The sequence below is a fragment of the Babylonia areolata genome, chromosome 27 (genome assembly GCF_041734735.1).
Source record: "Babylonia areolata isolate BAREFJ2019XMU chromosome 27, ASM4173473v1, whole genome shotgun sequence".
NCBI lineage: Eukaryota > Metazoa > Mollusca > Gastropoda > Neogastropoda > Buccinidae > Babylonia > Babylonia areolata.
This window is the reverse complement of record NC_134902.1, coordinates 40,854,197-40,881,678: the sequence shown is the minus strand read 5'-3', so window position 1 is coordinate 40,881,678 and position 27,482 is coordinate 40,854,197. Positions and strand designations below refer to the sequence as shown.

At 43.2% G+C, this 27,482-nt stretch overlaps 1 protein-coding gene across 5 annotated transcripts in view; it reads left to right on the top strand.

Annotated features, from left to right (window-relative positions):
* LOC143301424 (F-box only protein 30-like) overlaps positions 1-26,710 on the top strand; it is a 32,833-nt gene extending 6,123 nt beyond the window's left edge. Inside the window, exons 3-8 of one of the 5 annotated variants that reach the window (XM_076615706.1) lie at positions 1,950-3,696; positions 6,391-6,593; positions 11,210-11,292; positions 17,273-22,425; positions 22,504-25,699; positions 26,153-26,710. In XM_076615706.1, the coding sequence (XP_076471821.1) occupies positions 1,950-3,696; positions 6,391-6,593; positions 11,210-11,292; positions 17,273-17,310 (2,071 nt within the window). In that variant the 3' untranslated portion in view covers positions 17,311-22,425; positions 22,504-25,699; positions 26,153-26,710. Of the gene's footprint in view, positions 1-1,949; positions 3,697-6,390; positions 6,594-11,209; positions 11,293-17,272; positions 22,426-22,503 lie in introns of all 5 variants that reach the window. The other 4 variants (XM_076615709.1, XM_076615704.1, XM_076615708.1 and 1 more) reach the window with 4 other exon arrangements.
* The last annotated feature ends 772 nt before the right edge of the window (positions 26,711-27,482 follow it).

The following is a 27,482-nucleotide window of genomic DNA, read 5'->3' as shown; positions in this document are numbered from 1 at the left end:
TTCTCTCTACTCTCCCATCACACACACTCACATTGCCATGGGCCTGGGACAACAGCACTATTTGAGTTATGGCAAGTATTTTTTTTAAAGAGATAAGTTTTAAGATTTGTTTTAAAGGTAGATAGATGAGTTGTTTGCCTGAGAGCAATAGGCAGAGAATTCCAAGTTGTTGGGCCGAAGACGGAAAATGACCTCTTTCCACAGGAGTTAAGGAATCTTGAATTTTTATTAGAATCTAATAGGAGTCATAATTATGTGTGTGTGTGTGTGTGTGTGTGTGTGTGTGTGTGTGTGCTTTTGCCTAGGAGTTTGGGTAGATGTGATGCCTGTGAAATTTCTATTGAAAATTAGATACAATTGAAAGTTTGTCAGTGGTTGAATCGTCCACTGGCAATAGAATTGATACCATGTAGCACTGTAGCTGATGTGTGTAAATCTGTATCATGTAGCATTGTAGCTGATGTGTGTTAATCTGTATCATGTAGCACTGTAGCTGATGTGTGTTAATCTCTATCGTGTAGCACTGTAGCTGTGTGTTAATCTGTATCATGTGGCACTGTAGCTGATGTGTGTTAATCTGTACCATGTAGCACTGTAGCTGATGTGTGTTAATCTGTATCATGTAGCACTGTAACTGATGTGTGTTAATCTGTACCATGTAGCACTGTAGCTGATGTGTGTTAATCTGTATCATGTAGCACTGTAACTGATGTGTGTTAACTCACTCGCTGCCATTGTCCGCATATGCGGACATCGTCGGAGAAAGCGTTGGATGCCAATGTCCGCATATGCGGACTTGGATTTTAAAAAGTCGTGCTGTCGGAGTGACGCGTCGGATGCGAAAATCAAAAGCAGATGTGATATCTTACGTCACCTCTGGTCAGCTTTTCATTCACACACGCTGCGTGTGTGTCGCGATAAGCTCAACCGCACTTGATAACAAAGCGTGCCCCCTGTCAGCTTTGTAAGTTTTTTGACAAGATGGCGTCACGGCGAAGTGTTCGACACGGTCGGAGAGGTGAAATGTTACTCAGCGTCGAAGATGCTTTGGAAATGATCCAAACTGAAGGCTCTGATGTCGAAGGAGATAATGTTGATTCTTCGGACAGTTAATTTGAACCAGATCCCGATGAACTAGAAACAGATTCGGCCACTGAAGAGAGTGTTTACAATGGAGAGGAAAGTGAGGAACATGTGCCAGCAGATGAGACAGACACAGACGACGAAACCACTGAGGAAATGGACGATTTTGCAAGTGTTTTCACCAGTGATTGGACTGACAATTTTTCCTTTTTCCCTCTTGCACATCCCTTCACTGGCATACCAGGTTTGTCAGCTGACTGGCCAGTCAGCACCCAGCCGGTTGAGTTTTTTTCTTTGTTCTTTGATTTTCATTATGTAGAGACAATATTTTTTCTTGTATGAGTGAATTTCAACTTTCTTCACCACCTGTTCATACTTCATTGCATGCACTAGGTCTTCAGTCCCTCAAATAGTGTTAGAATGTGATGTGGAACATGTTATTGTACCTTTCTGATGGGTGCAAAAATGCTAAAAAATACACTAAATATGAATACCGCGATCAACATCAAGACGGTGAGTAAATACTTTGATTTTTTGCACACATATGGAACAACATTCCTTGCATACATATACCAAATATCAATTGTCTGGGTGTTTATTTGGTTTTTTTACAATTTTTTCCCCATCCTATACAAACCCTGGGTTTTCAGGGATTGGCAAGGGCAAAAACTCTTGGCATGGAGTGAGTTAATCTGTACCATGTAGCACTGTAGCTGATGTGTGTTAACCTGTATCATGTAGCACTGTAACTGATGTGTGTTAACCTGTATCATGTAGCACTGTAGCTGTGTGTTAATCTGTATCATGTAGCACTGTAGCTGTGTGTTAATCTGTATCATGTAGCACTGTAGTTGATGTGTGTTCAGGTTACACTCAGAGCCGTCCAGGGGCAGAGAAGAGCAGCCTGTTGTGAGGAGGAAGACGTACGCAGACTGTGCACAGCTGGACACAGCACTGGCCATGCGTGACCACCGCTTGCTGGTTGACTGGCTTCGCTGTCCTCAGGAAACGTCCCTCAGTTCCCCCAGTTGTCAGACACCACAACTGCTCCCTTCAGCACAACCACAACCTCTGTCTCCCCCTCACTTTGATGTGGCCACAGATTTGCCGGACAGGTGGGACTCCACGTTTCTCCAGCTGAAGAAGAAAGCTGTCAGGCCAGAAGAGCGGAGTGCGTGGTGTGGTGTGTCCAGCCAGCCCCCTGCCAGCTCCCCGTCAGTGCCAGGTTCTGTTTGTGACGGGGCAGGGTCCTCCAGCACAGAGCGGGGCGTCAGCACAGGAAACAGATGGTCCCCGGGAAAAGAAGTGGATGGGTTCTCTGCAGACCCACAGGACCGTGAGGCAGAGGACGGTCAGGACCGTGAGGCAGAGGACGGCCAGGTCTTGAGGAGTATCCTCAGTGTCAGCATGAGCGTGGAATGCATCGCCCGATGTCAGCCCAAACCCCGCAACACCTACACCTTTGTGTGCGCTCAGGATGTACGCCGTGATGAATTTGCCGGTCATTTTCATGCAGTGCATGATCGCATCCAGTCTGACCTCAGTGGCTGGATGGAGCAGCGCTGTCCGCTGGCCTACCTAGGCTGTCCGTTCTCCTTTCGACGATTTCGCCCCAACCTGCCCAACATGACCATCCACCACAGCTGGCTGTTGGAGAGTTTTGGGGTGACCGCTTTGAGCCATCAGGCTGACTTTTCACATCAAACACCCTCTCATCTGCTGCCCACAGGTGCTCAAACAGCTGATGATCAAGACACGTCCACAAAGTGTAACCACCACCCCCATATATCAGGTGGTTTGCCTCCTGGCAACTGTACAGAGCAACATCACACACAGCTAGGTCCACAACCCTCAACTGCCTCAGTGGAGAACAGCACTTTGAAAGGAACAGAAGGCAGTCAACAAGTGTCTGCTGCCGTGTCTGATGCTGAACCGTCCAGAAAGGCTGAAGACTTCAAACTGGCATCGGTCCTCAACCCTTGTGCACAGGATCCCCCGCCCTCTGCAGATTCCTTCTCCTGTCTGCTGGACAGCATCAGTCTGAAAGAGGACGGCTGCCAGGCAGGGAGTGCTCTGGGGCCCCATGACCCAGGGAACCCACAGAGTCCAGGGCTGGCTTCAGCAGGAACCACCTGCACACCATCAGCACCAGATCAGAATGTCCAGGAGAATGGAAAGATCTCTCCCTCTGTTGAACCTGCTGACCACCGGGTGTGTTCCACAGGGCACAGTCCACCAGGGGCAGGTAACTATCAGTCTTCCGTCCAGCCCCCACAGTCCTCGCAGTACCAGCTTGCCCACAGAAAGGGGGTCATGTACACGGGACTCAGCCCTGACTCGCGTGTTCGTCTCAGTGGCATGACCCTGAAACCAGACAGCAGCAGGGAGGTCACAACGACCTCCACCTCCGCCCTGCAGCTGGAAGACCTTCCGGCGGAAGTCCTCCGCCACCTGACCCAGTTCCTGGACAGCTTCTCGCTCTACAACCTGTCCCTGGTGTCGCGCACCATGCGGGACCTGTGCTGCACTCTGCTCCAGGACAGGGGAATGGTCTCCCTTGTGTGGGCGCGGCAGCGTCTGGGAGACAAGGCGGTATGGAGGATCGTTGGCAAGGTTGGCTTTTTTTCATGCATTTTGTTTGCAGAGTGAACTGTCATGATACTTATCACAGTTTTTGATAGAATACTGTATTTGTGCAAAAAATCAAAGATGGATTGTGATCATGTAATGGTAACTGAAACATTCATGCAAACAACACTATAGATTATTCAGACATAAATAAACCATAGACAAGAGCAGCTGATTGATCATTATTAGCTGTTGACAAATGCAGAACACACAGTGGTGTCATTTTCAGTCTGTTCAACTTCCTTCAGCCGAATCTGGGCTATTGGTATGTCAGTCTTTCATTTCTGAATCTAAATGAACATTGTGTTTGCTGTTTTTAACATTGTGATCTATGAGAAAAATAGTCTGGCTCATGTTGCATTTCAACCAGTGCACCGAGAAGTATATTTGTAGATGAGATGGTGTCACAGTGTGTATGTGTCTGTGTGTGTATACATGTACACAGAAAGGGTGTCACAGTGTGTCTGTGTCTGTGTGTGTATACATGTACACAGAAAGGGTGTCACAGTGTGTCTGTGTCTGTGTGTGTATACATGTACACAGAAAGGGTGTCACAGTGTGTATGTGTCTGTGTGTGTATACATGTACACAGAAAGGGTGTCACAGTGTGTGTGTGTCTGTGTGTGTATACATGTACACAGAAAGGGTGTCACAGTGTGTGTGTGTCTGTGTGTGTATACATGTACACAGAAAGGGTGTCACAGTGTGTGTGTGTCTGTGTGTGTATACGTGTACACAGAAAGGGTGTCACAGTGTGTGTGTGTGTGTATACATGTACACAGAAAGGGTGTCACAGTGTGTATGTGTCTGTGTGTGTATACATGTACACAGAAAGGGTGTCACAGTGTGTGTGTGTCTGTGTGTGTATACATGTACACAGAAAGGGTGTCACAGTGTGTATGTGTCTGTGTGTGTATACATGTACACAGAAAGGGTGTCACAGTGTGTATGTGTCTGTGTGTGTACACATGTACACAGAAAGGGTGTCACAGTGTGTATGTGTCTGTGTGTGTATACATGTACACAGAAAGGGTGTCACTCTGTGTCTGTGTGTGTATACGGGTACACAGAAAGGGTGTCACAGTGTGTGTGTGTCTGTGTGTGTATACATGTACACAGAAAGGGTGTCACAGTGTGTGTGTGTCTGTGTGTGTATACATGTACACAGAAAGGGTGTCACAGTGTGTATGTGTCTGTGTGTGTATATATGTACACAGAAAGGGTGTCACAGTGTGTATGTGTCCGTGTGTATATACGTGTACACAGAAAGGGTGTCACAGTGTGTATGTGTCTGTGTGTGTATACGTGTACACAGAAAGGGTGTCACAGTGTGTATGTGTGTGTATACGTGTACACAGAAAGGGTGTCACAGTGTGTATGTGTCTGTGTGTGTATACGTGTACACAGAAAGGGTGTCACAGTGTGTATGTGTCTGTGTGTGTATACATGTACACAGAAAGGGTGTCACAGTGTGTGTGTGTCTGTGTGTGTATACATGTACACAGAAAGGGTGTCACAGTGTGTATGTGTCTGTGTGTGTATACGTGTACACAGAAAGGGTGTCACAGTGTGTATGTGTCCGTGTGTGTATACGTGTACACAGAAAGGGTGTCACAGTGTGTATGTGTCTGTGTGTGTATACGTGTACACAGAAAGGGTGTCACAGTGTGTATGTGTCTGTGTGTGTATACGTGTACACAGAAAGGGTGTCACAGTGTGTCTGTGTCTGTGTGTGTATACATGTACACAGAAAGGGTGTCACAGTGTGTATGTGTCTGTGTGTGTATACGTGTACACAGAAAGGGTGTCACAGTGTGTATGTGTCTGTGTGTGTATACATGTACACAGAAAGAGTGTCACAGTGTGTCTGTGTGTGTGTACGTGTACACAGAAAGGGTGTCACAGTGTGTCTGTGTGTGTATACATGTACACAGAAAGGGTGTCACAGTGTGTATGTGTCTGTGTGTGTATACATGTACACAGAAAGGGTGTCACAGTGTGTCTGTGTCTGTGTGTGTATACATGTACACAGAAAGGGTGTCACTCTGTGTCTGTGTGTGTATACATGTACACAGAAAGGGTGTCACAGTGTGTATGTGTCTGTGTGTGTATACATGTACACAGAAAGGGTGTCACAGTGTGTATGTGTCTCTGTGTGTATATGTGTACACAGAAAGGGTGTCACAGTGTGTATGTGTCTGTGTGTGTATACGTGTACACAGAAAGGGTGTCACAGTGTGTCTGTGTGTGTATATGTGTACACAGAAAGGGTGTCACAGTGTGTATGTGTCTGTGTGTGTATACATGTACACAGAAAGGGTGTCACAGTGTGTATGTGTCTGTGTGTGTATACGTGTACACAGAAAGGGTGTCACAGTGTGTATGTGTCTGTGTGTGTATACATGTACACAGAAAGGGTGTCACAGTGTGTGTGTGTCTGTGTGTGTATACATGTACACAGAAAGGGTGTCACAGTGTGTATGTGTCTGTGTGTGTATACGTGTACACAGGCACACACATTGATACACTGGTGCTGCTGTTATAAATGATTGTATGGAAGAAAAAAATTGAAGAAGGAGGATAGCAACATTTTAGAAAACTTGAAATAAAATTGTGTGTTTGTGTGTGTGTGTGCGCGTGTGCGTGCATGTGTGCATGTGCGTGTGTGTGTGTGTGCAGCGGTGGAGTTTCAGCCGGTGTTTTGAGGCGGTGAGGTCGTGGAGGATGACGGACTACAGCCCCATAGCCAGCCACCTGACCAGCTGCCCCTACAACCAGGACCGCGTGCGGCACCAGGACAAGTTCTCCATCGTGCCCTTCTGTGAGACTCCTTTGAACGTCCAGATACGAGACATGCTGCAAGAGCTGCTGCAGCGCCGCAGGTTCCAGTCTGTAGTGTAGATTATTAGGGCAGTGAGAGGGGTTGGGGGGACTGCTTTAGGAGTGGTTTGAATTGCTTGCTGCGTGCTGTGGTGTGCACCGCTGCTGGCTGTATAGGGCTGACTGCACGCCCCGGGGGGTCAGGGGGGGTCTCTGGGTCTGACTGACATGCCCTGTGGGTTTCTCTGGGTCTGACATTCCCCAAGGGGTTCTTCTGGTTCTGAAATGCCCCGGGGGGTTCTTCTGGGTCTGACATGCTCTGTGATGTTCTTCTGGGACCGACATGCCCTGTGGGGTTTTCTCTGGGTCTGACATGCCCCGGAGGTTTCTTCTGGGTCTGACATGCCCTGTGGGGTTTTCTCTGGGTCTGACATGCCCCGGAGGTTTCATCTGGGTCTGACATGCCCTGTGGGGTTTTCTCTGGGTCTGACATGCCCTGTGGGGTTTTCTCTGGGTCTGACATGCCCTGCCTTGTGGAGTTTTCTCTGGGTCTGACGTGCCCTGCCCTGTGGGGTTTCCTTGGGGTCTGACATGCTCGGGGGGCTCCTGTGGGTTTGACATTACCCTGCAGGGTTCGCAGTGTCCGACACTGCATGGTGTTGGAAGTTGGCCTCATGTTCCTGAAATGTTGACTCTTCAGCAGAGCCTTCACAGATGTTTTCATTTACCTTCAGAATCTAACTGTAGTTTTTCTCTTCAAATAAATGGGACATCATTTGAAAATAAAAAGAAAGTAAAGCCTGTGAAAAAAAAAGAAGTGAATTGTTTCCACCCGTTTTTCTAAAAGCCCACAGTGTTTGTTGGAGAAGTGCATGGGATGGGGGTCATCTGAAAACAGAAACTAAGTGAAACCATAAATTGTCAGATAAAAAGGTCAAATTACCCATATTTTTCAAATAAGATGATCATGGAATGCTTAAACTGTGAAAACCAAACTTTTTTTTTTAAACTCCAACTTAAGCTTTTGCTTGTAAATGTTAGAGTATTAAGCAGAAAGCATTGAGTATTATTCAGCAACAGCAATATGTCCGAATATCTGTGTAGAATATCAGTGGGTATGAAAAGGAAATGAAGCCTTATTTACCCCTTTCCTGACAGCACTAGTTGAGAGGAGTGAGCCACTTACTGCTGCAGTGCATGAAGAGTGTGTGTCTTGTGGCCTGGCATTGTTTGGTGGGTCTTGAACAAAACGCATGACCAACTGAGAGAGATTTGCTTTCCTCGTTTTTATTAACACTTTTAACTTTTAAGCATGACACAGACACAGAGAAATTGCTAGAAGATTCCTTTTCTTTATTGCTCTCTCTTTGTTTCTGGCTGTTTCTTTTTGTTGTTTCTGCCTTTTTGGTTTTCTCAAGAAAGCCTTTCAGGACTTCATGATTCTTACTGTGTTGTGTTATTTTGTGCACCGAGGAAGTCGGAGGTGCTCTTTGGCTGTTTTAGGATGTGTATGCCTATTACTGTGTGTGATGTTATTCGTTACATATGATTAGGTTTAGGTTTGGTTCAGCTGGTTTTTCAGGGTGGGGGGGGGGGGGGTCATCCCATGGCAAACAGTGGATGGAACATTGATGGTGGGGGGGATGTCGTGGGATCATACACAATGTGCTTGAAGATGAGTGTACTTTGTGCCTCCATTTCTTTTCCAGGTCTTTTGTTTGAGTTAGTTTTTCAGATTCCATAGGATAAATGTCTACAGGTTTTCAGTTCTGGAGTGGATGTGTGTGGTGGGCTCAGCTAGAAGCTGCAACGAAAGGAAGGAGACAGAGAAAGAGTTTGTGTGTGTGTGTGTGTGTGTGTGTGTGGAGGGGTGGGGTTGTTAATGTCACACAGCCTCATCAAACAACCACAGTCAACAATAGTCATGATGTTTTTGTGTCTTGTTCTCTGTTGCAGTCCATGTCTGTGATGTCTGTAGACCTGTCACAGTCCATGTCTGTTATAATGTCTGTAGACCTGTCACAGTCCATGTCTGTTGTAATGTCTGTATACCTGTCACAGTCCATGTCTGTTGTAATGTCTGTAGACCTGTCACAGTCCATGTCTGTTATAATGTCTGTAGACCTGTTGGAGTCCATGTCTGTTATAATGTCTGTATACCTGTTGCAGTCCATGTCTGTTATAATGTCTGTAGACCTGTTGCAGTCCATGTCTGTTATAATGTCTGTATACCTGTTGCAGTCCATGTCTGTTATAATGTCTGTAGACCTGTTGCAGTCCATGTCTGTTATAATGTCTGTAGACCTGTTGGAGTGCATGTCTGTTATAATGTCTGTAGACCTGTCACAGACCATGTCTGTTATAATGTCTGTAGACCTGTTGGAGTGCATGTCTGTTATAATGTCTGTAGACCTGTTGGAGTCCATGTCTGTTATAATGTCTATAGACCTGTTGGAGTCCATGTCTGTGATAATGTCTGTAGACCTGTTGGAGTCCATGTCTGTGATAATGTCTGTACACCTGTCACAGTCCATGTCTGTGATAATGTCTGTAGACCTGTCACAGTCTATGTCTGTAGACCTGTCACAGTCCATGTCTGTGATAATGTCTGTATACCTGTTGGAGTCCATGTCTGTGATAATGTCTGTATACCTGTTGGAGTCCATGTCTGTGATGATGTCTGTATACCTGTTGGAGTCCATGTCTGTTATAATGTCTGTAGACCTGTTGCAGTCCATGTCTGTGATAGTGTCTGTAGACCTGTGGCAGTCCATGTCTGTGATAATGTCTGTAGACCTGTTCCAGTCCATGTCTGTGATAGTGTCTGTAGACCTGTGGCAGTCCATGTCTGTGATAATGTCTGTAGACCTGTTGCAGTCCATGTCTGTGATAGTGTCTGTAGACCTGTGGCAGTCCATGTCTGTGATAATGTCTGTAGACCTGTTCCAGTCCATGTCTGTGATAGTGTCTGTAGACCTGTGGCAGTCCATGTCTGTGATAATGTCTGTAGACCTGTTGCAGTCCATGTCTGTGATAGTGTCTGTAGACCTGTGGCAGTCCATGTCTGTGATAATGTCTGTAGACCTGTTGCAGTCCATGTCTGTGATAGTGTCTGTAGACCTGTTGGAGTCCATGTCTGTTATAATGTCTGTAGACCTGTCACAGTCCATGTCTGTGATAATGTCTGTAGACCTGTCACAGTCCATGTCTGTGATAATGTCTGTAGACCTGTCACAGTCCATGTCTGTGATAATGTCTGTAGACCTGTCACAGTCCATGTCTGTGATAATGTCTGTAGACCTGTCACAGTCCATGTCTGTGATAGTATCTGTAGACCTGTTGCAGTCCATGTCTGTGATAGTGTCTGTAGACCTGTTGCAGTCCATGTCTGTGATAATGTCTGTAGACCTGTCACAGTCCATGTCTGTTATAATGTCTGTAGACCTGTTGCAGTCCATGTCTGTGATAATGTCTGTAGACCTGTCACAGTCCATGTCTGTTATAATGTCTGTAGACCTGTCACAGTCCATGTCTGTTATAATGTCTGTAGACCTGTTGCAGTCCATGTCTGTGATAATGTCTGTAGACCTGTTGCAGTCCATGTCTGTGATAATGTCTGTATACCTGTTGCAGTCCATGTCTGTTATAATGTCTGTATACCTGTTGGAGTCCATGTCTGTGATAATGTCTGTATACCTGTTGCAGTCCATGTCTGTGATAATGTCTGTATACCTGTTGCAGTCCATGTCTGTGATAATGTCTGTAGACCTGTTGCAGTCCATGTCTGTGATTGTGTCTGTAGACCTGTTGGAGTCCATGTCTGTTATAATGTCTGTAGACCTGTTGCAGTCCATGTCTGTTATAATGTCTGTAGACCTGTTGCAGTCCATGTCTGTGATAATGTCTGTAGACCTGTTGCAGTCCATGTCTGTTATAATGTCTGTAGACCTGTCACAGTCCATGTCTGTTATAATGTCTGTAGACCTGTTGCAGTCCATGTCTGTGATAATGTCTGTAGACCTGTTGCAGTCCATGTCTGTGATTTATCATGTCTGTAGACCTGTTGCAGTCCATGTCTGTTACAATGTCTGTAGACCTGTTGCAGTCCATGTCTGTTATAATGTCTGTAGACCTGTTGCAGTCCATGTCTGTGATAGTGTCTGTAGACCTGTTGCAGTCCATGTCTGTGATGATGTCTGTAGACCTGTTGGAGTCCATGTCTGTTATAATGTCTGTAGACCTGTTGGAGTCCATGTCTGTTATAATGTCTGTAGACCTGTCACAGTCCATGTCTGTTATAATGTCTGTAGACCTGTTGCAGTCCATGTCTGTTATAATGTCTGTAGACCTGTCACAGTCCATGTCTGTGATAATGTCTGTATACCTGTTGCAGTCCATGTCTGTTATAATGTCTGTAGACCTGTTGCAGTCCATGTCTGTGATAATGTCTGTAGACCTGTTGCAGTCCATGTCTGTGATAGTGTCTGTAGACCTGTTGCAGTCCATGTCTGTTATAATGTCTGTATACCTGTTGCAGTCCATGTCTGTTATAATGTCTGTAGACCTGTTGCAGTCCATGTCTGTGGTAATGTCTGTAGACCTGTTGCAGTCCATGTCTGTGATAATGTCTGTATACCTGTTGGAGTCCATGTCTGGTATAATGTGTTGTGGATTCCAGGGACTTCAGGGGCTGGATAATACGGAGCAATTTTGAACGAGAATATGTCAGCGAGGCTCGGCCAATGGTTGGCCCCTTTGCAGGTTGGTAAGAATGCAGACTTTTTTTTGGTTTTAACCTGGGAAGAGGTGTATGATCTGTGCAAAACGTCATGCAGGGGTATGTAGCTGTGTGGCTGTGTGGAGGACCTGCAGTGTACAGCTGCCTTCATCGCAGAAAGGTGTGTCCATGTGACGAACGAGAAGAAGATAAACAGTACATTGTATTATGATCTCTTTCCACATAGAAATACAGTTTTTGTTTTATTGGATGCACTCACACTGCTTTCTTTTTCTTCTCCTCCGTCATTTCTTCTTCTTCTTCTTTTCATTTTTACAAGTAACTCAAAGTCATGTGATGAAATATTTTAGGGAAACTTTCTCCTCCAAGAAACATCTGTTGTTGTTTTTTTTTACTTCTCTCTTTTTCATCCTTTTTATTTTGATTATGTAATTTAACGACAACTAAAAATTTACCTTTAGTGATTTTAAAAATCACCCTGGAAATGATCCCATTGCAGTCAACTGAGCTTTGGTATAAGCAACATGAATAGATTTTTTTCTGTTTTGAAAAGATTTTTTTTTGAATTGTTAAAGACATTCTCATGTTGATGTTCGTTTTTAAACTGAAACTGTGTGAACTGTGCTGTAATTATTTGAACAGTGTTTGAGTTTGGTGCTTGTTTAGACAACACTACAGCCATTCCCTAGTGGGGGGCACCATAGCACAATCTGTCAGGCATTGGACTTGTGATCCAGTGTTCACCAGGCCCTGTTTCCATGTGCTGGTGTGTCCTTGGGAAAGGCACTGTACTTCCATTTTCATCACTCCACCAGGTGTGAATGGGTTCCTGACTTGGGTCAGGGAAGGTTCTTCTGCTTCGTTCGTGACCTGCAACTCCCACAGCCACTCTTATGTAGACGAGTGGGCTTTTACATGTATGACCATTTTATCCCGCCATACTACTGTAGGCTGCCATACTACGTTTTCAGGGGTAGGGAAGGTTAAAACAGCAGAAGAGGAGAACAGGCCCCCACCTTCCTCTGCCAAACCTTAGACACAGTGGATATCAACTGTCTGCCAAGCCTTAGACACAGTGGATATCAACTGTCTATCTGCCAAGCCTTAGACACAGTGGATATGAACTGTCTATCTGCCAAGCCTTAGACACAGTGGATATCAACTGTCTATCTGCCAAGCCTTAGACACAGTGGATATGAACTGTCTGTCTGCCAAACCTTAGACACAGTGGATATGAACAGATGGTCTGCCAAGCCTTAGACACAATGGATATCAACTGTCTACCAAGCCTTAGACACAGTGGATATCAACTATCTGCCAAGCCTTAGACACAGTGGATATGAACTGACTGTCTGCCAAGCCTTAGACACAGTGGATATGAACAGATGGTCTGCCAAGCCTTAGACACAGTGGATATGAACAGATGGTCTGCCAAGCCTTAGACACAGTGGATATGAACTGACTTTCTACCAAGCCTTAGATACAGTGGATATGAACTGACTGTCTACCAAGCCTTAGACACAGTGGATATGAACTGACTGTCTACCAAGCCTTAGACACAGTGGATATGAACTGACTGTCTACCAAGCCTTAGACACAGTGGATATGAACTGTCTGCCAAGCCTTAGACACAGTGGATATGAACTGTCTGCCAAGCCTTAGACACAGTGGATATGAACAGACTGTCTGCCAAGCCTTAGACACAGTGGATATGAACTGTCTGCCAAGCCTTAGACACAGTGGATATGAACTGTCTGTCTGCCAAGCCTTAGACACAGTGGATATGAACTGACTGTGAATTGACTGCCAAGCCTTAGACACAGTGGATATGAACTGACTGTGAATTGACTGCCAAGCCTTAGACACAGTGGATATGAACTGTCTGTCTGCCAAACCTTAGACACAGTGGATATGAACTGTCTGCCAAGCCTTAGACACAATGGATATCAACTGTCTACCAAGCCTTAGACACAGTGGATATCAACTATCTGCCAAGCCTTAGACACAGTGGATATGAACTGACTGTCTGCCAAACCTTAGACACAGTGGATATGAACTGACTGTGAATTGACTGCCAAGCCTTAGACACAGTGGATATGAACTGACTTTCTACCAAGCCTTAGACACAGTGGATATGAACTGACTGTCTACCAAGCCTTAGACACAGTGGATATGAACTGTCTGCCAAGCCTTAGACACAGTGGATATGAACTGACTTTCTACCAAGCCTTAGACACAGTGGATATGAACTGACTGTCTACCAAGCCTTAGACACAGTGGATATGAACTGTCTGCCAAACCTTAGACACAGTGAATTGACTGCCAAGCCTTAGACACAGTGGATATGAACTGACTGTGAATTGACTGCCAAGCCTTAGACACAGTGGATATGAACTGACTGTGAATTGACTGCCAAGCCTTAGACACAGTGGATATGAACTGTCTGTCTGCTATGCCTTAGACACAGTGGATATGAACTGACTGTTTTCCTAGCCTTAGACACAGTGGATATGAACTGTCTGTCTGCTAAGCCTTAGACACAGTGGATATGAACTGTCTGTCTGCTAAGCCTTAGACACAGTGGATATGAACTGTCTGTCTGCCAAGCCTTAGACACAGTGGATATGAACTGTCTGTCTGCTAAGCCTTAGACACAGTGGATATGAACAGACTGTCTTCCAAGCCTTAGACACAGTGGATATGAACTGTCTGTCTGATGGGCAGAAAAGGGTATCTATAACCTTTGGCCTGTTTAACCAACAGCTATTGAGATGATTGTTCACAGGCCGTGTGGCCTGGTCAGTTGACCCTAACAAGTGTTGTGTGATTGTTCACAGGCCGTGTGGCCTGGTCAGTTGACCCTAACAAGTGTTGTGTGATTGTTCACAGGCCGTGTGGCCTGGTCAGTTGACCCTAACAAGTGTTGTGTGGAGTGTGTTGCTCCTGTCCTGATAGTGTCTGTGCTGACCTTGACCTTGACCTTGACCTTGCCTGCTAGCTGGAAGAATGGATTGATGTTGCTGTGCAGTGTCATAGGTGGCCTGGGTTGATCCTCTGGGGAATGACTGATGTTGCTGTGCAGTGTCATAGGTGGCCTGGGTTGATCCTCTGGGGAATGACTGATGTCTGCACTCTTTTTTTTTTCTTTTCTTTTTTTTTAAGTGGTGCATGTGAAGTTAGTAACTTGCACTGGGGTTGTGAATTTGATGCCCTCTCACTGTCAGCGGTATGTTGTTGTTGTTTCACCTCAGTTCTCTACAGTGATCATGTATTGTCAGACTGATGGGAAAAGTGAAAATGATTGTTCAGTAATCATTTATTGTCAAACTGATGGGAAAAGTGAAAATGATTGTTCAGTAATCATTTATTGTCAAACTGATGGGAAAAGTGAAAATGATTGTTCAGTAATCATTTATTGTCAAACTGATGGGAAAAGTGAAAATGATTGTTCAGTAATCATTTATTGTCAAACTGATGGGAAAAGTGAAAATGATTGTTCAGTAATCATTTATTGTCAAACTGATGGGAAAAGTGAAAATGATTGTTCAGTAATCATTTATTGTCAAACTGATGGGAAAAGTGAAAATGATTGTTCAGTAATAATTTATTGTCAAACTGATGGGAAAAGTGAAAATGATTGTTCAGTAATCATGTATTGTCAAACTGATTGGAAAAGTGAAAATGATTGTTCAGAAATCATGTATTGTCAGACTGATGGGAAAAGTGAAAATGATTGTTCAGTAATCATTTATTGTCAAACTGATGGGAAAAGTGAAAATGATTGTTCAGTAATCATTTATTGTCAAACTGATGGGAAAAGTGAAAATGATTGTTCAGTAATCATGTATTGTCAAACTGATTGGAAAAGTGAAAATGATTGTTCAGAAATCATGTATTGTCAGACTGATGGGAAAAGTGAAAATGATTGTTCAGTAATCATTTATTGTCAAACTGATGGGAAAAGTGAAAATGATTGTTCAGTAATCATTTATTGTCAAACTGATGGGAAAAGTGAAAATGATTGTTCAGTAATCATTTATTGTCAAACTGATGGGAAAAGTGAAAATGATTGTTCAGTAATCATTTATTGTCAAACTGATGGGAAAAGTGAAAATGATTGTTCAGTAATCATTTATTGTCAAACTGATGGGAAAAGTGAAAATGATTGTTCAGTAATCATGTATTGTCAAACTGATTGGAAAAGTGAAAATGATTGTTCAGAAATCATGTATTGTCAGACTGATGGGAAAAGTGAAAATGATTGTTCAGTAATAATTTATTGTCAAACTGATGGGAAAAGTGAAAAATGATTGTTCAGTAATCATTTATTGTCAAACTGATGGGAAAAGTGAAAATGTTCGTATTAACTGTGTGCACAGAAATCCAGTTTCCAGGGGAGTGACAAAGCAAATCTAGAAGTGGATCTGGGTTTGTCTTTCTTTCGTCTGTGTTCCAGTTAGTTAAGAGCACAGAGAAACATGGTATTCTTGCTCACTGAGGAAAACATGAAATACTGTTGTCAGTGTTTTATTGAAATCTGTTGGATGAATTACTTGTCTACACAGAGCCACAACCATACATCTCCAAATATTCCTTTTTTCTTTTTCTTTTTTTCCCAGTTTTGGGTAGTTTGTACACACACAATATGTACAAACAGTTGTAGTCATATGCTGGATAATTGGTTGGAAGTGCCCGAAAATGGCTGGTGCGTTAGAGACGTGTATCCTATTCTTGCAACCCACAACACACAGAGGACAGAATGATGATGTGTGTGGAAACATCTTCCTGTCAAAGGGAAGGAACAGCTGAGTCAAAGCCACACTGCCATTCACTCCCTCCCTCCCTCTCTCTCCCTCCCTCCCTCTCCCCCCATCCCCCCGCTCTCTCTCTCTCTCCCTCTTTCTCTCCCTCTCTCTCCCTCTCTCTCTCTCTCCCTCTCTCTTTCCCTCTCTTTCTCTCTCTCTCCCTCCCTCTCCCTCTCTCTTTCCCTCTCTCTCTCCCTCCCTCTCTCTCTCTCTCTCTCTCTCTCTCTGATCTGTTACACTCAGGCGGTTCATCGTGGAATAATGTATCAGCCATTTTCAATGTCCAAACTAGTCAATGTATTTTATGAAAAAAGAAAGAAAAAAAGTACCATTCAGAACTCATGAAAGAATTTGCAAATGCAATGTCTTAACCTTTCCCACACTCACACCCTGTATGTGTGCCTGTCCGCTTCTGTGTCTGTCTGTCTGTCTGTCTCTCTCTCTCTCTCTCTCTCTCTCTCACTCTCTCAGAATTATTTGTGCATGTACTTGTGTTGTTACACTTTTTCTTTTCTTTTTTGTGACATAATTTGAAATTTATTCTTGTAATGTTATGACATTGTATTGAGTATCTATTTGACTTTTCATGAGGGTGGGATGAAAGCAAGCCATATGTGCTTATTCTTTTTTCCCTCAATAAAAAAGGTTGGTTGGTTCGTTTGTTGGTTCTCTCTCATGTTAATAGATTGACTGTATAATTGGCATATGATTGCCCCCTTCAGTTAGGGGCCTTGGCCTTAAAACAAAAAGGCTAAATTGAAAAGAAAAGAAAAAATGCATTCGCATTCTTTTTGTCTCTCTCTTTATTCATCTAAAATGACTTAGTGAAAGGATGCTTAACTGAAGAATCAACACACTATCATTCATACACACATATACACAAGCACGTACACATGCAAGTACATGCAAATATACACACACACACTCACATGCACACACACACACATATGCATGCATACATACACACACACATGCATGCATGCACACACATACACACGCATACACATGGGCGCATGCACGCATGCACACAATAATGATACATGCCTACACGCAGGGCACATACACACACTGAACGAAGCCTGAGACACTTGACAGTCACACAAGTTGTGAACACCAGACAGCTGCAGGGTTTTAAGTAGAAAGAGAATGACCCTTTTCCTTTGTCCTCCAAATTGCACTGTTGCTTTGTCCCTTCCAGATGTGCTGGTCGCCCTCGGTGGTACATTGCCGCCATGAACAAGTACTTCCAACGCCTGTGTGAAGACCCACACCACACCCCACCCTGAACATTGGACCCGGACAACTTCGCAAGAACCTGCACCCTGGAGTGTTTTTGTTTGTTTGTTTTTTTGTCCTGGGTTCGAACCTGGCTGTGTGTCTGTCAAATGACAGAAACCGTGATTATCTAGAACAATGGACGCCTGTCCTGCATGACGTGATTGAATCATGATGTGTTGATTTGGTTGGTTTGTGCATGCTGGCACTTCATCGCACTGGGTGTGCTTCACTTCTTTCTGTTTTTCATTTCACTTTCCCAGTGAGGCGTCAGTGCATTCAGACAAATCCATATAAGCTACACCAAATCTGCTAGGCAGATGTTTGACCAGCATCATAACCCAACGAGCTGTCAAGCCTTTATTGCATGCTTATGATTATATTTGTGTATCTATAACAGCGGATTTCTTCTTCAGAATTTTGCTAGAGGTCAGCACTGTTGTTTCCATGGCTTCTTGTTCACTGTGTCAAGTGCATGTTGCACACAGGACTTGAGCTTGTCGTCTCATCCAAATGACTAGAGGTCAGCACTGTTGTTTCCATGGCTTGTTCAGTGTGCCAAGTGCATGTTGCACACTGGACTTGAGCTTATCGTCTCATCCAAATGACTAGACACTCAATTTGATTTTCCTGTCAAACTTGGGAGAAGGGGCAAGAGCAGGATTGGAACCCAGAACCTGACGGAGTCTTGTTTTGACAGATGACTGCCTGATCCATTCTGCCACCGTCCTCCATGTCAGGCACAAGTTGTGTCTGTGGATGTGATGTGATACAGTAGCCAGCCTACATGAACAAACATGACACTGAGGTTTCACAGTGGTCTGTACACTGAACCTTGGAACCTGACCTTGGCTGTACCTGTTTTCCTTTTCAGGAACAGAGGGAAGAGGACAGGACGGTGTGTAGTGACATGAACTCTTGACCTTCAGGTGGTGACATGAACTCTTGACCTTCAGATGATGACATGAACACAGGACCTCATATGGTGACATAAACACAGGACCTCAGATGGTGACATGAACACATGACCTCATATGGTGACATGAACACATGACCTCATATGGTGACATGAACTCTTGACTTTCAGATGTTGACATGAACACAGGACCTTCAGATGATGACATTTACACAGGATGACACAGGATGATGACATGCATGCAGGACCTTCAGATGTTGACATGAACACAGGACCTTGAGATGTTGACATTGACACAGGATGATGACATGAACACAGGACCTTCAGATGTTGACATTTACACAGGATGATGACATGAATGCAGGACCTTCAGATGATGATGTGAACACATGACCTTTACATGGTGACATGAACACAGGACCTTCACATGGTGACGTGAACTCTTGACCTTCAGATGATGACATAAACACATGACCTTCACATGGGGACATGAACACATTACCTTCACATGGTGACATGAACTATTGACCTTCAGATGATGACGTGAACACAGGACCTTCAGTATGACCTTCACATGGGGACATGAGCTCTTGACCTTCAGATGATGACATGAACACAGGACATTCACATGGTGACATGAACACAGGACCTTCAGATGATGACTTGAATACATGACCTTCACATGGGGACATGAACACAGGACCTTCAGATGATGACGTGAACACATGACCTTCACATGGTGACATGAACACAGGACCTTCAGATGATGACGCAAACACATGACCTTCACATGGTGACATGAACACAGGACCTTCAGATGATGATGTGAACACAGGACCTTCAGATGATGATGATGTGAACACAGGACCTTCAGATGATGATGATGTGAACACAGGACCTTCAGATGATGACATTTACACAGGATGACACAGGATGATGACATGCATGCAGGACCTTCAGATGTTGACATGAACACAGGACCTTGAGATGTTGACATTGACACAGGATGATGACATGAACACAGGACCTTCAGATGTTGACATTTACACAGGATGACACAGGATGATGACATGCATGCAGGACCTTCAGATGATGATGTGAACACATGACCTTTACATGGTGACATGAACACAGGACCTTCACATGGTGACGTGAACTCTTGACCTTCAGATGATGACGTAAACACATGACCTTCACATGGGGACATGAACACATGACTCTCGTATGGTGACATGAACTATTGACCATCAGATGATGACGTGAACACAGGACCTTCAGTATGACCTTCACATGGAGACATGAACTCTTGACCTTCAGATGATGACATGAACACAGGACCTTCAGATGATGACTTGAATACATGACCTTCACATGGGGACATGAACTCTTGACCTTCAGATGATGATGATGTGAACACATGACCTTCAGATGATGACGTGAACACATGACCTTCAGATGATGACGTGAACACAGGACCTTCAGATGATGACGTGAACACAGGATCTTCATATGGGGACATGAACTCTTGACCTTCACATGGGGACATGAAGTAATGTAAGTAAAGATAACATCTATGGACATGAAGTTCATTGCCTTGACCCCAAATTTCAGTTTCTGTCTTCCAGATCCATCTAGAGTCATACATCAACAGTTGTAATGAGTATTGCATGGTGTGTATACATGTATCAACAGTTGTAATGAGTATTGCATGGTTTGGTGTGTCTTGCATTATTGGCTTGTTTATTGTGGGTTTTTTCTTTTGTTGGTGTTTGTGTGTGTGCGTTTTGATTCAGCCGGGACAATATTTTCATGTGTATTATGATTGAGAGAATGACATGAAATTTCTTCAAGTAGTCAGACAACAGAGCGATCAGTAATGGTTGCTGATAGTGTCTAGCTATCCTCAAGTTGTGCTGAGTTGGGTTGCTGTAGTTGGCTGTGATTTGTCTTTGTTCTGTCCTGGTGAAGCCACGTCTGGACATGAACACTCAGAACGACACCTTAAACTCTGAACACTCAGAACAACACCTTAAACTCTGAACACTCAGAACAACATCTTAAACTCTGAACACTCAGAACGACACCTTAAGGCCAGACACGGCAGTGAAATTTTGACCAAAATCATGATTTTTTGTGATTTTCGTTTTTTCACATAATTTGGTTCATCAACATCTAATCTTTATAGTCCGTTTCACTTGGGTACTATATTCACTTAAATAAAGCTTCAAACAGCATCAGCATGTGTGATTTCTTGTGAGTACAAGTACATCTCTTTCTTTTCCTGTTTTCTCAGTTTTGTGTTTTGTCCTCGTAATACCATTTTTCAAAATGCTAATGCTCAAAAACTTTAAAAGATAGCATGTTCAAACTTGGTTCTTTCTTTCTTTATGTATTCATCTTTATTATAGTATGGTGGTTTGTATAGTACTTGTAAAAGAATGAATATACACTCATTTGAAAAAAATTATGTCAAGGAATTTATACACATTTCAACAAAAAAATAATAATAAATGTATTTATTCAAATTCCAAAATACCACTGCACTATAATAAAGAACAAATACAAATAAATCAAATTAAACATACAGAAATAGCATATCTATAAAGGTACCGAAGTTCTAAGCTTTTAATTTTTTTGTTTGTCGGCCATTTTGGATTCGTTTCCATGGAAACCGTCACGACAAATTGCACAAAATGACCTTTTTAGACATGTTTAGTCCAATATCTTTGTATACCATGTCACAGAAAGCCATAAACTTCAAGTCTGTTTCATACATTTTTGTACTACCGTGTCTGGCCAGGTGTAGATGAGAGTTGTGCACAATGTGACTTTACATTTTCTGATCGTTTGGCAACAGTAAACATCATCTTGGTTTTTTTCCTGACCCATCATTTGCTGTTTCAATGGCATTGCTCCCATGCTGCTGATCCCATGTCCTGCATTGTCCAGCACCCATCTGCCACAGTCCACAAGGACGTGTCGCTGTTGGGTCACACACGTTACACTTTCCCTCCTTCCTTGTTACACAGTGTTACACAGTCATGGGAGTCTGGGAAAGTCTGACAAATGTGAGAACCATTTCCAGGGGCTGGAAGAGTCTTTGGGGAAATAGGTTTGATAACACAGGGTATTGTTACTGTGAGCTACAGGGTTCCATGGTAGTAAGGAAACAGTGTTGATGCTCATTATGTGTCTATGGCAGTATGGAAACAGTATGATGCTCATTATGTGTCCATGGCAGTATGGAAACAGTATGATGCTCATTATGTGTCCATGGTAGTAAGGAAACAGAGTTGATGCTCGTTATGTGTCCATGGTAGTAAGGATGGAAACAGTATGATGCTCATTATGTGTCTATGGTAGTATGGAAACAGTATGATGCTCATTGTGTCCATGGCAGTATGGAAACAGTATGATGCTCATTATGTGTCCATGGTAGTAAGGAAACAGAGTTGATGCTCATTATGTGTCTATGGTAGTAAGGAAACAGTATGATGCTCATTATGTGTCTATGGTAGTAAGGAAACAGTATGATGCTCATTATGTGTCTATGGCAGTATGGAAACAGTATGATGCTCATTATGTGTCTATGGTAGTAAGGAAACAGTATGATGCTCATTATGTGTCCATGGTAGTAAGGAAACAGAGTTGATGCTCATTATGTGTCTATGGTAGTAAGGAAACAGTATGATGCTCATTATGTGTCCATGGTAGTAAGGAAACAGTATGATGCTCATTATGTGTCCATGGTAGTAAGGAAACAGAGTTGATGCTCATTATGTGTCTATGGCAGTATGGAAACAGTATGATGCTCATTATGTGTCCATGGTAGTAAGGAAACAGTATGATGCTCATTATGTGTCCATGGTAGTAAGGAAACAGTATGATGCTCATTATGTGTCCATGGTAGTAAGGAAACAGTATGATGCTCATTATGTGTCCATGGTAGTAAGGAAACAGTATGATGCTCATTATGTGTCCATGGTAGTAAGGATGGAAACAGTATGATGCTCATTATGTGTCCATGGTAGTAAGGAAACAGTATGATGCTCATTATGTGTCGATGGTAGTAAGGAAACAGTATGATGCTCATTATGTGTCGATGGCAGTATGGAAACAGTATGATGCTCATTATGTGTCCATGGTAGTAAGGAAACAGAGTTGATGCTCATTATGTGTCGATGGCAGTAAGGAAACAGTATGATGCTCATTATGTGTCGATGGCAGTATGGAAACAGTATGATGCTCATTATGTGTCCATGGTAGTAAGGAAACAGTATGATGCTCACTGTTTGTGAGGTCGGCCTAACAGACACTGTGATGGATTATTTTCTTTCTGTTTTAGTGTTTGGCAGTAAGAAGCATCTGAATTGTGTCTGAAAATGGATGCCACAAACAAGAAAGTAATGAGTATTTACTCGTTGAGTTTGCCTTTTTCAAATAACCATGAATGACATGACATCTTGAACAACTATGATGGACTACAGAGTCCTGGAACTTATTGTGGAATTGAGCAGTCTGTTGCTTGACGTAGTTTAGGTGGAATGTCATTGGGAAGTCAGCACATAGAGAGAGAGAGAGAGGGGGGGGGTGTTATTTGGGAGTCAGAACATTAAGAGAGGCACCCGTCATCATACTGTACATCACACACACACACACACACACACACACACACACACACACACACACACATTCATTCAAAAACAAGTGTGAGTTACAGTTGTTTGGAGTTCCATTTGCATGGCACTGTACAAAATTAGATGGAAATGGTGAACAGAGGTGTAGTTTCCTCGCCTTCTGTGATCAGATCAAAAGTGATATAAAATGATGACATTTTTTTTCATGTCACAGTTTTAGTTGATTCTCATGAACAGGCTTTTTTTTTTATCTTCTTCTTCTGTACAGCTATTTATTTTGTCAGAAATGATGCCAGCGAATTTTGATCAACACTATTTCTGTTGCCTGTTTCTGGATGTGAAGTTGGAATGTTGATGTATTTTTGGAGTTGGATTGTTTATGATCTTGTGTGTGTGTGAAGCTGGTAACACACTGATGTCCCTTGCCTTAAAACATTTATCGGGAATGAATAATCTTGAGAACTGGTGGCGTTTGAAGAAGAACATGGTTGTTGTAGTGTAACTGGCTGTGATTGTTTGAAGGAGAACATGGTTGTTGTTGTGTAACTGGCTGTAATTGTTTGAAGGAGAAATTATTATTGTTGTGTTGCTGGCTGTAATTGTTGATAGCTGGCTTGTTGATATGATGGAAGGACTGTATGGAAGGACTGTTGATGTGATGGAAGGACTGTTGATGTGATGGAAGGACTGTTGATGTGATGGAAGGACTGTGTGGAAGAACTGTTGATATGATGGAAGGACTGTTGATGTGATGGAAGGACTGTTGATGTGATGGAAGGACTGTGTGGAAGAACTGTTGATATGATGGAAGGACTGTTGATGTGATCTAAAAGGTGTGTGAAATGGATTTTGTTCTGAAAGAAATAGGTTTGCAGCAGTGTGGGACTTGATAGAATTTATTGAAGAGGCACGTGGAACTATTTATTTTTTCTCTCTCTGCGGATGTAGGTTTGAACAAGGAAAATTGTGTGGTTTGTTTTTACAGAGACCTGTATGTGTTTTTTTGTGTGTGTTTTTTTGTTGTTGTAATCATCACTGGCTTGTTGGTAATCATTCAGGACAGAATCCAAGTCTTGAACTGTTTGAACAGAAACAATATGTGGAATATGTCAAAGTTAACTGTCTTTGAGTTTGAGAATGTTCACCTCGATATGTGTACACAGTAATGACTGTTGTGTCAGCTTATTACACCTGTCACATGAAAGGCGTGAACCTGCATGTTATGATGACGAGGTTTTTGTTGTTTCGATGTGAGGAGAATTGTTGGGGAGCGTGTTCCGGTACACCATGTCTGAGGGTGATGGTCAACCAGTAATGATACCACCTGCGCTCAAACGTATTTGGGGAGGGAGATGTATTTTTGAAAAATTGATTTCACTATTTTTATGTCGGCTGTCATCCTCGTAAGGCATTTTTTTTTCTTTTCTTTTTTCTCCTTCTGCTTTTTGAAGAATGATTTGACTGTTTATTCATTTGTTATATAATAATTAAGTGAAAGTGTGATTAACTTTGCTCCCACTACTTACTTGAGGCAACGGCTAAATAAACAATCAGTCATGTGAAAAGAGGTATAACTACCTGGTGACACAACCATCACGTTCTTTGTCTGTCAATACAAAGAACATCTGAACGTTGCCAAGAAAGAAAAGAGGTGTAACTACCTGGTGACACAACATCACGTTCTTTGTCTGTCAATACAAAGAACATCTGAACGTTGCCAAGAAAGAAAAGAGGTGTAACTACCTGGTGACACAACATCACGTTCTTTGTCTGTCAGTACAAAGGACATCTGAACATTGCCAAGAATGAAAAGAGGTGTAACTACCTGGTGACACAACATCACGTTCTTTGTCTGTCAATACAAAGGACATCTGAACGTTGCCAAGAATGAAAAGAGGTGTAACAACCTGGTGACACAACCATCACGTTCTTTGTCTGTCAGTACAAAGGACATCTGAACGTTGCCAAGAAAGAAAAGAGGTGTAACTACCTGGTGACACAACATCACGTTCTTTGTCTGTCAATACAAAGAACATCAGAACGTTGCCAAGAATGAAAAGAGGTGTAACTACCTGGTGACACAACATCACGTTCTTTGTCTGTCAATACAAAGAACATCAGAACGTTGCCAAGAATGAAAAGAGGTGTAACTACCTGGTGACACAACCATCACGTTCTTTGTCTGTCAGTACAAAGGACATCTGAACATTGCCAAGAATGAAAAGAGGTGTAACAACCTGGTGACACAACATCACGTTCTTTGTCAATACAAAGAACATCTGAACGTTGCCAAACTTGGGTTGCAGTCTGAGCCTCAAAGTGCATGGCTGTCCACTGCCTTGGCAAACACGGTCGTCACTGCAGGGTAGTGAGATCTCAGCCTCCAGGCCTGTTGGCATGGGGTCAGTTTCAGTTTCAGTTTCAGTCTCTGAAGGAGGCATCACTGCGTTGGGACAAATCCATACACCATACACATCTGCTGGGCAGGTGCCTGGCAACAGCATAACCCAACACACTTTGTCAGGCCTTGGGTGAATGCATATGTATTTGTGTGCCTATCAGAGTGGATTTCTTACACAGGATTTTGCTAGAGGACAACACTCTCGTTGCCATGGGATTTTTTCCAGTGTGCCAAGTGCGTGCTGCACACCAGATCTCATCTGAATGGCTGGACGCTCAGCCGGATTTTCCGGTCAAACTTGGGAGAAAAGGCAAGAGTGGGATTTGAACCCAAACCCTCATAGACTATGTTGGCATTCTGCCACCTTCCTCCCTCAGAACTAAAACTTATTGATCAGTTAGACAGGGCAGTGAGTCTCCAATGTCTGGACTCGTTGATCAGTTAGATAGGACAGTGAGTCTCCAATGTCTGGACTAGACAGGACAGTGAGTCACCAATGTCTGGATTCGTTGATCAGTTAGACAGGGCAGTGAGTCTCCAATGTCTGGACTAGACAGGACAGTGAGTCACCAATGTCTGGATTCGTTGATCAGTTAGACAGGACAGTGAGTCTCCAATGTCTGGACTAGACAGGACAGTGAGTCACCAATGTCTGGATTCGTTGATCAGTTAGACAGGGCAGTCAGTCTCCAATGTCTGGACTTGTTGATCAGTTAGACAGGGCAGTGAGTCTCCAATGTCTGGACTTGTTGATCAGTTAGACAGGGCAGTGAGTCTCCAATGTCTGGACTTGTTGATCAGTTAGACAGGGCAGTGAGTCTCCAATGTCTGGACTCGTTGATCAGTTAGTTTAGACAGGACAGTGAGTCTCCAATGTCTGGACTCGTTGATCAGTTAGACAGGACAGTGAGTCTCCAATGTCTGGACTTGTTGATCAGTTAGACAGGACAGTGAGTCTCCAATGTCTGGACTCGTTTGTGCTTTGAATCATGGTCAGAAACTTCAGTCTTTTTTCTGTGCGCAAATTATTCTTTTCTGTTAAAAATTTATCTTTTGCATTGGATTTGAATGTAATATTTAATAATGAATGAATAAATATGCATATCAGTTGGCAATACACTGATCCCACATGTCATTGTGACCACTTACCAAATGAATAAACCATGCCGTTTCACATTGACATGCTACGTTCTTGTTGTTGTTGACTTTGGTACATGAAACCTGTATGAACCTTGACACTTTATGTGGAGAAATGGTTCATGAAACCTGTATGAACCTTGACACTTTATGTGGAGAAATGGTTCATGAAACCTGTATGAACCTTGACACTTTATGTGGAGTGATGGTTCATGAAACCTGCATGAATTGTGACACCTTATGTGGAATAAACGAGGGAATGAACTGTTTTCTAGTCTTGTTTGTAAAACAAGTGTTCAGTTTTCTCTGGTTGTGATGATGTTATGCTGGGTTTTTCTCTGCTTGTATACTGAGTAAAAAGCAACTAAATGTGCGAACAAAAATCAAACGAAACAAGGCACCTTACACTGATACATCTTACAGTGATATATGACATGTTTAGCTCACATGTGTAAATGATGTCCAACATGTTTGGTTCTCATACATGTGTGAACAAAGTGAGTCGGTGTTATCATTCTGACTGGGTGTGTGTGTGTATGTGTATGTGTGTGCATATGTGGTGTGCTTTGTGTATATCACTATATGTGTGTGTGTGTGTGTGTGAGTGTGTGTGTGAGGGCAAATATCTGATCTTTTCCTAAGATGGAAAACTGACTGGTCATGCTAAGAACAAAACCATCTGTCGAACGTTAAGGTCAGATCATAAGGTAACGGGGTTGGGGGAAAGGCAGTTTGGGATGGGGTCGGGGGAACTGGGAGACATGGAGATTGGGTTTTGAATCTGAGATTCACCAAATTCTGTTCAGGCAATGGCAGAAACGTGAGCTCTGGTCAAGGTGAAGGTCAGGCATGCTGTGTTCAAGATGTGTGCTGTTGCAAGGGGTTGCTCCAGTTTTCAGTGTCTTGCTTGTGTGTGATGTTGTGTTGGATGGGGTGGGTGGGGGCTGTCACACAGGTGTGTAGTTGTTGTGTTGGATGGGTGGGGGCTGTCACACAGGTGTGTAGTTGTTGTGTTGGATGGGTGGGGGCTGTCACACAGGTG